The sequence below is a fragment of the Cnephaeus nilssonii genome, assembly GCF_951640355.1.
Source record: "Cnephaeus nilssonii genome assembly, chromosome: 2".
Classification (NCBI taxonomy): Eukaryota; Metazoa; Chordata; class Mammalia; order Chiroptera; family Vespertilionidae; genus Cnephaeus; species Cnephaeus nilssonii.
Genome location: NC_137073.1, coordinates 85,525,196 through 85,537,384, shown reverse-complemented (window position 1 = coordinate 85,537,384; position 12,189 = coordinate 85,525,196). Strand labels below are relative to the sequence as shown.

At 39.4% G+C, this 12,189-nt stretch overlaps 1 protein-coding gene across 1 annotated transcript in view; it reads right to left on the bottom strand.

Moving 5' to 3' along the window:
• The window catches only part of PDE4D (phosphodiesterase 4D), a 253,479-nt gene that overhangs the window by 200,627 nt on the left and 40,663 nt on the right, over positions 1 to 12,189 (bottom strand). Inside the window, exon 2 of the mRNA XM_079792376.1 lies at positions 287 to 478. Coding sequence (XP_079648502.1) covers positions 287 to 478 — 192 coding nt within the window. The remainder of the gene's footprint in view (positions 1 to 286; positions 479 to 12,189) is intronic.

Genomic DNA, 12,189 nt, shown 5'->3' with positions numbered 1-12,189 from the left:
ATAGATGTTTTAAGTGTAAATGTTTCCATTAAAAATTTAACTCTCACTTTTCCCAGACAATGTATCTGTGGGAAAATAAATGTTTCTTATCAAGAGTGACAGTGTCTTCAAGTTAAATATACCATTTATCTTTAGATTGCATGTTTTCCCTCACCATACTTTCTAAATTCTAAAATGATACAGGCAAAGGAATATCATTGGTTTTATGACATCATCAACTCTAGAGGTAAACTAACTTGATTTCCTATAGAAGCTCCCTCTTCTCTTTGCTCACTCTTGTACTTACATATCACTGGCGATGGAGGAGTTCCGGGACATAGACTTTGGAGAGAGGTCATAATCGCTGTCGGATCGATACAGAAACGACTCGCGACGTTGACTGTGGACAAAGTTTGCTTGGAGAATTAGCCCAGATCCTGGGCTGGTCATGGGATCCAAGGGACTCCGTCCCGCAGATGTGCCATTGTCCACATCAAAACTATAAAGGAAGGAGAAGAAATGGCATTGAAGTGAATATTTGCATGTTGACATTTTAGTAAAGGGAAATTTCAGTTTAGGAATTGACAGTAGGAAAATTTATAGCTGATTCCTGGTGTTAAAAAATAATAATACTACAATACACAAAAGTAAAGAAACACATTGACCTCATACTCTTGTCTTCCTAAGCTTTGGGATACTGATACTTTTGTTAACCAACTCGATACAATTCATAGGTCTCTCTACCAAGGGTGGGGAACATCTGGCCGGTGGACTGTATAAGGCCCTCGAAATCATTTGCTCTGGCCCTACCAAGATATTAGTGGTGAGTTAATTAAAAGTTTGACCAAATATAGCAGGCTAATTTTTAAGATGATAATTTTTTAGGCCCTCGAATGATGTTACAAATATTCAAATGGCCCTTGGCAGAAAAAGATTCCCCAACTCAACTTTAGTTAAAAGGAACCATTCTGAAAAGAATAATTCCCCTAAGTACAGAATTCCTTTCAGGAAAAGAACACATACATAGTCATTGACTAAATATTTGGGTTCAATTCAACAAGTGCTTCTTATATACCCAATATCATGGCTTCCCTAAACCTGGGCTGGCTTTTCTCCCTTTCCACCTATACTTATCCAATCATCAATTTCTATTGTAGCCACTTCCCTCCATTCACTGCCAATATATTGAGTCCATGGTTCTATCAACTCTCACCTACATTATTATAACAGCCTTTAAATTTGTCTCTCACATTCATTTTCTACCCTGTACCAAGAGTGATTCTTTTTAAATGATAAATCTATGTAATTTATCAATTAAAACCCTTTCAGAAGTAGCTCATTATTGTCCTCAGGATAAAGCACAAATTTCTTGGCTAGACAGAAGAGTCCTATTAATCCATTTTCAATTACAGTTGACCATTTTCCCAGCCTCAACATTGCAACCCTGCTCCATCAGGCATTTCAACTACACTCATATTGAACCACCATGTCAGGCTATCACTGTCAAACCTTCAGTTACCTGCCTAATTGTATCCATCCTTGAGAATTTAGTCTTTGCTTGAAAGGCATGAAATGCCCTTCTTTGTGCTCCCCAGACACTTTCCCACTCCTTATTTGTAGCATTAACCAGGAATAGAAGGCCTTACTACTTGGTCTCCATTCCTAGACTGTAAGCTCTCTGAAAATGGAGACTCTGAGTGTTCTTAGCACCTCAGAAACCATTACTAGGCGGTTTGAATGAATGCCTGAATGAATGAAAGGCACTGTGCTTGGCAATACAGATTTTAGAGTTGAGGGGGAAAGAACCACACAAGTTTTTAACATTTAGATAAACTTTCCACAAAGAGCTTTCTAGTCAAACATCAACCAGTATTAAAATAAAGACACATGTGTTCTTTCAAGAGGAGGGTGATAGCTCAGGTATGTGGTTAAAGATTGCTGAACGAATAAATAAATAAATAAATTCAAGTTTAGTTGTTACTAACATTTTCCTCAGTAGAACCTTTATCCAGACTATTAGCCAGCTAATTTCAAAACATTATTTTATTTTATCCATTGGAATTATTAATAAAGAGTGTTATAACCCAAATATGAGAAGCCAAAGTAGAAGAAAAAGCTAGCGGTTGGATGTTTCATGAATCACCTATGAATCTATGATTAAATAAGAATATTGACTCTAAATCAATCCACCTGTTAAAAAAAAATAGGAAAAACTCATAATATAGCTTTACCAGTCACAAACGTGTCTTCCAATTTAACATTTTCTTAGAATTGTGTCACTTTATAAATGCATTGCTTTGGACCTTGAAGGACAATGAAAGATTATCTAGTTGAATAGACTCATTTTATAGAAAAGAATATTAGCTCCTAGAAAAGTTAGTTAACTGACCAAAGTCACTAAGCTAACTGGATTCAATCATCTATTATTTCAGAAGTTCTTCCAGTTCTAATGTATAATTATGTAAACCACAAACGTGTGCTAGTAACTGTGACACCCAAACTGGGAACATTTGTTTCACCTAGAAAGGTGCCACTTCATGTATGTGGGAATTTTGGCAATCCTGAGGAAGGCCACAGGGGAAAGGGACCTCTACTCATTAAAGAGACATATTAGGGGTCTCTGGCAAGCTCTTCGTGGATATGCTTAATTAAGTAAGCATTTACTAAGCACCTAATATGAGCACACTGAGATACAAAAATTGAAGAAGATAAGATTAATCCAGGCTGGGATATCCAAAAAGTCTTATAAAAGAGTATTATTTTATTTAAAGAGGGCTTTTGAAGGCATTGAGTACACATCTGAAAGACATGCAAGACCTCTGAATAGGAGGAGGGTAGGAGGAGATTTCTGTTTTAAGACAGTAGTCATGGAAGTTCTTCTGCATGAGGATGACTACTTAATCATGTGAACACATAAAAAGGATTTATTTTTATTCCCTTGAAAATGAAGATACAAAGTGTTTTATTTATTTTAAATTTTATTACATTTATTGAAGTGACATCTATATATATAAAAGCCTAAGCGACCATTACAACCGGACAACCGGATGACCAGATGACCAGCTGGTAGCTATGACACGTACTGACCACCAGGGGGCAGACACTCATTGCAGGAGCTGTCCCCGGTGGTTAGTGCACTCCTACAACCAACCTTCCACGGCCGACCAACCTCCCACAATCCATCCCCTGGGCCGGTCTGCCAACCTCCCGTGGTCCCTCCCCCAGGCCGGCCAGCCCTATTGGGACTGGGTGAGATGGGCCCAATTGGCCCCGATCGCTGGCCAGGCTGAGAGACCCCACCCATGCACGAATTCGTGCACCGGGCCTGTAGTTGGTTAAAATTATATAGGCTTCAAGTGAACTATTATATAATACAACATTTGTATATGCATTGTCTATAGCCCTACCATCCTGAACATGCACAATCTTGTCTGTTCTTCCATTTAAAAAAAAAAAAGTGAGTATCCCCTCCTTGCTATGCCTTATCAAAAATATAGGAAATAAAGGAGTGCAATTTTTAGTTTAGTTTTCTTCATTCAATTGAGTGAATATTAATACAACCCCTAAATCAGCAATTTGTGTTTTTTATTATTATATTTTTCTAATTACACTAAGCAAGTCTTAACTAACAGAGACTCTCCACTATAATGTTTAGAAAAATACTGATAAATATTTTAAAACAATTAACATTACCTATTAAGAGAAAAAATCTTAATAGGTCACAAAATACTTAATATGGCATATTTTAGGGGCTTTGATACTTTTCTTTGCAGGCTGTAATATCACGTTGTCCACTAGATGGAGGTCATGTTCTTAAATAAGGAAAATCTATTGTAGAGTATGCTATGTGAAATAAGACAGATGGAAAGTACCATATGATTTCACTTATATGTGGAAACTAAAGAACAAAATAAATGAACAAATGGAATAGAAACAGACTCATAGATACAGAGAACAGACTGATGTTGCCAGAGGAAAGAGGGGTTGGGTGGCAGGGTAAAAAAGGTGAAGGGATTAAGAAGTAAAAATTGGTAGTTACGGAATAGTTATAGGAATGTAAATTATAGTATAGAGAATATAATCAATAATCCTCTCTAATAAAAGAGTAATATGCAAATTAACCATCACTCTGCTACATAAGCCACACCCACCAGCCAAGCCACGCCCACCAGCAAATCAGGGTGAGTATGCAAATTAACCCTTTGCACTCGCTTGCTTTTTTCTCGATTTCTTTATTCTACGTGGGATTTAATTTTTTAAATACCCCAGATTTTACAAAGCACGGCAGTAGAATAAAAAACTGAAGTTTCTTTTCACACAAACTTATTTATTTGGATTTTTTTATATTTCAAATTATTGATACATTCAAAGAGTAATTTTAATCTCTATAATTTTTCATGGTGTGATATTTTTTGAAACATTCACCCACATGAAGACCTGGTTTACATTCACATGTTTCGCAAATATAAATCGTCTCTCTTCTTCCTCCTTTGATTTTTCTGTTAGAACAAACAACACAATCTTTGTGTTTTTTGTTAGGGTGAGGTGTGATTATATGGAGCTTTCCATCTAAACGTTGCTCTAAGTTAGTGGATAATAATCTACCCCTGGAAGTTAGTGTACTGGTCTAACCTTTTTCACGTGATTGATGTGTCTTAGAAACAAATAGCCTTTGAAGATGCCATTGATGAAGTTTAGGTGGTGGCATCAGTTGAGACGGTATTTACATTTTACTTGTCCTTTCATGCTAATGAAAACAAGAAAAGATACTGGAAAAATAGACAAAAACCCCCCTTCCCCCCGCGGTGAAACTACGTGTCGAGTGTGGCTCGACATATGAGCTGCTACCGATGCTAACCGTGTCGAGTCACACTCGACATCCGAGTGCAAAAGGTTAACCCCAACCAAGATGGCTACCAGAAGGGAGGCTTGGGTTTCCCCGGCAACAGAGGAAGCCAAGCTTTCCACACACTCTGGCGGGCCCAGGCCTCCACTCAAGGATACAAAGTTTCAATTATAGAAGGTAAACAAATCCAAACAGAAATGGCGGCAGCCACGGATCGAGCAGGAGGCTTGGCTCCGCTCCAGGCTACAAAGTTTCAACTGTAGAAGGTAAATAAATTCTAGATACCAGGGCCTCTGCTTGGGTCACCAGGTGCGTGGCTGGCCTGCAAACCACCACAGGCCCCTAGCCCAGGCCTCTCCATGCCCCAAGGGAACCCCACCCTGATCCAGGACACCCTTCAGGGCAAACCAGCTGGTCCCCACCCATGCACCAGGCCTCTATCCTATCTAATAAAAGAGTAATATGCAGATTGACCATCACTCCAACACACAAGATCAAGATAGCTGCCCCCATGTGGTCAAAGATCCTGCCCCCATGTGGACACAAGGTGGCCACCACAAGATGGCCAGCAGGGGAGGGCAGTTGGGAGGGACCAGGCCTGCAAGGGAAGGCAGTTGAGAGGGACCAGGCCTGCAAGGGAGGGCAGTTGGAGGCGATCAACCCTGCAGAGGAGGGCAGTTTGGGGTGACCAGGCCGGCAGAGCAGGGAAGTTGGGGGTAAACAGGCTGGCAGGGGAGCAGTTAGACATCAATCAGGCTGGCACGGGAGTGGTTAGGGGGTGATCAGGCTGGCAGGCAGAAGCGGTTAGGGGCAATCAGGAAGGCAGGCAGGCAAGCAGTTGGGAGCCTGCAGTCCTGGATTGTCAGATGTCCGGTGGGATCGGGCCTAAACGGGCAGTTGGACATCCCTCGAGAGGTTCCAGATTGGAGAGGGTGCAAGCTGGGCTGAGGGACACCCCCCACCCCCGTGCATGAATTTCGTGCACCAGGCCTCTAGTATCATAACTATGTATGGTGCCAGGTGGGAACTGCAAATATCAGAGGGACCACTTTGTAAAGTATATGATTGTCTAACCACTACGCATACATCTGAAACCAATACAAAATAATATTGAATATAAACTATAATTGAAAATAAAATATAAAAAAGACTCATGTAAACATCTTAAATATTATGCAAAAAATAAAATCACACAATTTATAGGAAGTAATTACCAAATATTGATAAAATTATGTCAATCTAAAATTTAGCTTACCAACAGATTGAGACTACAGATCTAAAGATGGTCACTGATATTTTATTAAACTTTTATTTAAAAAACAACAACAACAAGACCTTGAGAAGCCTTAATTGAATTTCCATAAATAAAAATGGAAAACCTATTGTGTTGGGGTAAGGTAACATCAGTATCATTAATGGTCTGGGAAATGAATGACTCTAAATTTTGGTAACAGGTTTATTCAGAATATACTCTTTGGAGGGAGGTGTGTCCAGGATCTGAGGTTATGTGCAAGGTTGATTTCCATTACATTCAATGATCCTATAATAAAAATTTATTATCAAGAAAGAGTAATGCAGTAGTATTACAGAATCCCTAGGCAGAAGCATTAGCAAATGCCAGTATTGGTGAATGATTTTACAGAAAAACAGACTGCATTATGAAAGATTCAGTGAGCAAATTTTTATAGTTTCTCCTACAACCTTAGATTAGGATTTGAATAAATACAGAGATTTGAACATAGTACTTCTCTATAAGGCAATATAACATGAAGCCATAGAGAAGAAAAAGAACAAAACATGACACATCTGTATTAAATATTATATAAATAATAAATTATTAAATTGTGTTATATAGGAAATCAGAGAATGTGATTTAGACAATGAACATAAAGGAAGTTTAAGAAGCCGAAGGATATATTTCCTTGAAGGGCAGATAAAAAATGTCCAGACAGAGTAGAGTTAGGGTGGGAGCCATAGACGGAATGTTTGTGTCTCTCAAAATTTATATGCTGAAATTTAATTCCCAATGTGATCTTATTTGGAGATGGGGCCTTGGGGAAGCGATGAGGTCAGGAGGGTGGAGCCCTCATGCATGGAAATTGTGCCTTATAAAAGAGGCCCAGCTGACTCCCTTGGCCCTTCCAACATGTGAGAAGTGGGCCCTTACCAGACACCGAATCTTCTGGGACCTTGATCTTGGGCTTCCCCGCCTCCAGAACTGTGAGAAATAAATTTCTGCTGTTTATGAAGCACCCCATCAATGGCAATTTGGTATAGTAGCCTGAAAAAACTAAGAGAATGGGGGCAGAGGGTGTGTAGTACAAGTGAAGCAGCAGAAGCAAACCCAAGAAGGAATGAGTAAGGCATGCGTATAAAACAGGACATTTAGTCTGGCTCAACTTGAGGGGTCATATTATTAAACAATAGCAGGGACCTATAAAAATGGCAATTTCATATGGTTCAGCCTAACAGGTAGGGCTAAGTGTGTTTATGGAAAGTTAGGTAAGGAGTGTCAGAAGAAGAATCTTATTATACAGAAATATGGGGAGAGGCACATACCAACTTTTAACATTGACCTCAGGGGCGTGAGATGGGGAAGATTATTCACTATTCAGTTGTATACTTACAAATTTTTTATTGGCTAAACTAAGCACAGTGATTTTGAAATGGAAAAAGAAAATCAACAAGTATAAAAATAAATAAATAAACCAAAGCACTATCCCCTCCCCACCAAAAGGCTTACTAATCAACTTTAAACATTAGAACTAAGGAGTTCCCCTTGAGAATGGTTAGGTCTGGGGCAAATCAAGGCAACACTTCTTCATTCAATGAGTAGTAATATCTGAGTATAATAATGATGGTGATAATAATAACTAGAATGATGAGAATGATAATAAAACGTTTGGAGCACTTTCTATGTGCCAGGCATTGTGCTCTATGCTTCATATACATTATCCCATTGAACCTTCACAGTAACCCTTCAGTAGGCACTATGCTTTCCATTTGACCCACAAGGAAGTTGAGGCACAGAGAAGTGGTTCTATGTTCAATGGGTTCACGGTTATATAGTTTGTAAGTGGGTTTCCAACGCAGCCTGTCTGATTGCAGAGCCTGGGAGAATGCCCTGTGATTGTCTCTATTGCACAGCCTCCTGTTAGCCATTAACATCTCTTAGCTTCCTCACCTGGATGCAACTTCAAATGCTAACTCTTTGAAAGTAACATTCGGATCAACTTATAGACCAAGGCTGATCCTGGGATGAGGTTTTAATACAACCCCTGTTGGGAGGTGGGGAAAGACCCAAAATGTGCCTGTTAGGATGGGAGTCAGAAAATGTAGGTTAAATGTCAACTCTTGGTTCTGCCACGTTCTAGTTGCGTGCTATCGGGCACGTTTACTGTACCTTGCTAAGCCTCCTTTTCGGGATATCGAACTCTAGGGCCACTATATGGATTAGAAGAGAAAAAATGCCAGCATGCTGCCTGGCAGCTAGTATATTCCCAATATTTAGCAGCTATTATTTTTATTGTTATTGCTCTCTACCTCTGAGGGGTCTTGCCATCTAGGTCGTCCCCTCTACCTGAGTACACCTCTTTGCGAAGAACCCAAAGGGAGAGACGAGAGAGAAAAAGAACTGATTACTGGTCAGTCACATCACCTGAGTCAACCCTGACCATCAGTGAGGTGACAGACGCTGGAGTCAGATCATTCTTACAACTTTAAATAGCTGCCTTTACATCTCCACTCCACTCCACAGTTCCAGGGAGATAACATGGGGCAGAGGGTGGAGACTGTTGATTTTTCTCTAGATATTCCTCACTGAGGAGAAAGAACAATTTCCTGCTGGGAACTGTGGAAGACATGGAGGTACCAGCAGCCTGGGTGGGACTCCACTGAATATAATGAGCAGAAACAGCCTCTCAGACCTTAGGTCTCCAGCAACTGGGTGTACCCTGGGGACTCCAGGTCGCAGTTACACCGCTATTTATTTTCCTGTGCCCGGATCTCCCTGTATAATGAAACCCCTGCAGTTGGTTATATAACAAAATCCATTTTGGTGCTTGCCACTCGGGGTGGGCGGGGGGGGGGAGATGGGTGGTTCATCCTTGAGCTTAAGTGTAACCAAAGTTGGATAATTACTAAAACATATGATTTCTCTTTATCATCGTTTATTCATTGTTATCAACGCCACAGAACTAGGAAACCTGTTCCTAACTAATGCCAGTGATATTTCTCATTCAAGATTTCCCTGAGGATCAAATAGCTTCTCTGGAGTTAACAAAAGCTGCTTCTCAAAATTCTTTATTTTAATATTTACTTTGCTCAGATTAACCACAGAGCTGAGACTGTAGAAAATAGTATTTTACAATGATAGGCGCAAGTGGCAATCTTCCCTGATCCATAAAAATCTGCATCTCACATTTAAATGGGATGCCCTGAGAGGACATGGTATTTAGCCACGTCAGTGAATTATGCAGGTAAGCGAAATATGCATGTTCGCTTGCAGAATATAGATATTTGCACAGAGGACTAACATTTAAGCACAGGAACATTTTACCCTTTATTTTCACAGATGGATTTTATAAACAAAAGCCTGGAACAAAGGTGAAAGGTGCATGCTTATTTATCAGTAGAAATATTAGATGATTTCTGGAAACATTTGTTTCTGACTCATCAATGACGCTCCCAAGTAACATAGGGAAATAAAGCGATTCAAGATGAAAATCGTAGCGTGAGTTTGATATTTGGACCAGAAACCAGAAGGGACAAGCTGGACTTGCTTAAGTGGGTTTTTGCCAAATGAAATGGGATAAGGCCATTTTTTTTTCTCAAAAAAAAAAAAAATGCTTATTAGATCTAAAACTTTGAAAGCCCAAACCTAGAATTGTTTTGTTTGAGGTTTATAGGTTATTTTTAAATGATTATCTCAAATGAAACTTTTCTTTACGGAAACTCTGCTTAGAAAGGGATCTCAAATGGGACCTAATGTGTGCCTGCGGTGCTGGGAGGTAGAGGCAAAGCCTGCAGCCAGCAGACGAAGGTCCCTGTTTGCAGCAATTCTCTGGAAATGATCAATAGCTCGAGTTGTAAATACATACTTAACTGGAATATGTACTGACAGTGGAAAGTCTCTGTTTTTGTAGCTGTTGTAGCCCTTCATTTACCTGAAAATTTCATTCAGGCTTCTCTGTGATTAGAACAAAACAAGCAAGCACGCATTCCTTTCCCCTGCATCCTGTTTTCATGTGTGGATCTCACAGGAAGAGTAGGCATGGGCAGAGCAGTAAAGCACAGATCCCTGTGAGTTCCTGCTTACCGCCCCCTAATGGTTTCCTATTCAAAGTAAATACTGTTGGAGCCCAGAGCAGGCCATCCCCAAATATCCCACCAGAGCATACTGGTTACTTTGAAATAAAGTTGCTTGACTAGCAGCCTATACAAGAAGGGCAACTTCACCCTCCTTTGTCTCCTCAAATACAGGAAGTAAATCACCCCAATGGAAGGTACCCTCCTAGCTTGAGGGGGACTAAGAGAGACATCCCTATTGCTAAAGTTAAGCAAACCAGTATTATATGAAATGCTGAAAGGTATTCTTTAAGAAGAGGAAGAAGAAGAAAAAAGTAAAGATAAAAATTAGGAACAACAAATACATATTTTATCAACAAGTGAATCTAAAAATCAAGTGAATTAAAAATCTGAGGAACATAATAAATTGGTGAATATAATAGAATCAGGGGCATAGAAAGGGAGTGGACTGATAATTCTCAGGGGGAGAGGGGCGTGGGGGGTGCAGGAAGAGACTGGACAAAAATCGTACACCTATGGATGAGGACAGTGTGGGGGAGGTAAGGGCAGAGGGTGGGGTGGGATCCGGGTGGAGGGGAGCTATGGGGGGAAAAAGGAGAAACAATTGTAATAATCTGAACAATAAAGGTTTATTAAATTTTAAAAAAATTTAAAAAAAGTAAAGTTAAGCAATCCAGGGCAGAAAAGCTGACATAAACAAAGCAGGTTATTTCTTTACTAAATTTACTATCCGAACCCAAACGTTGTTTAGATTTCTGACTAAGGAACACCCAAACCTAAGTGTCTGAAAAGCAATGAAAAAAAATTTCCTTGGGTGAGGATTAACAAAAAAGTAAAATAAAATTGCCACACCAATTGCCTAGCCTTTTCTAGTCTCCTTTCCTTTTATTTTTCTTCCCATCATTTATCAGCCTCTGATAAACTTTAAAAATTTTGTTTATTTTACCCTTCTCATTGAATTGTAAGCTCTACAAATGCAGAGATTTTGATCTGTTTTGTTCATTAATGTATCCCAGCATCTAGAATAGTGTCTGGCACATGGTAGCTGCTCAGTAAATATTTGTATTATGAATGCATTAATATCATTGGATTCAGCACTACTTACTATAACCTGGTTATTATTTATTATGGAAGCATGTATGGCTCTACTTCAAATGAATGTTATTATTATTATTATTATTATTATTATTTTGGCTAGGAATCACTTTTCTAAACAAAGTATCTTATCACCAGTGAGGTTCATTAGTTTGTTTGAATGAATCCTCTGGAAAGGCACTAAGAAAGCTGGTGTGTGAAGAGGCATGTTAATAGGGGTTATTTTGAATATAATAACTCCTGTCTGACCACCAATCAGCCATGGAATTAAGGGTGGGTTCCAGATTTTATGGCACATGACGGTTATGCAATTTGGAGAGTCCGATTTTAAAAATGCAAAAAAAAATTTCTTACTTTTGCAAATTTTACAAAACTTAAAACTATGTGAAGTGGCTCGTCCTCCTCCCTTTTCGAGCTTGGAAATGGCCTAGGCTAGTTAGGGGCCTGAGCTTGATCTTCATTAGTTTCACAGTAAACCTGCATTTCAGACAATGCTAGCCAGGAAAAACAATGAAATGGCTGAAAGTGAAAATGGAGTACCATATTTTTTCCTAAAAGGTAAATTAGTATTATAGAGGTTATTTTTTCCCTTCATTCTTTCCTTCTCTTTCTCTTTCTCTCTCTCTCTCTCTCTCTCTCTCTCTCTCTCTCTCTCTCTCTCTCTCTCCTCTCTCTCTCTCTCTCTCTCTCTCTCTCTCTCTCTCTCTCTCTCTCTCTCTCCCTAATTTCCAAAACTTACTCATATTTTTCAGAATTTTTCTTTATATTTGTACATGTTTATTCTTCCAGATCAGTGATTATTAACTTGTTCTGGAGGAGTGGGGAGTGATTCCACCAGGTTGGATATTAGAGTCACCTTGAAGGTCTGAAGAAGGATGTGCTTCAAACCACACCTGTCTCCACAAAGGTTATGATTTTCTTTTCGAGGGGGTGGATTTTTTGAAATGTGGTTCTCAGAGACA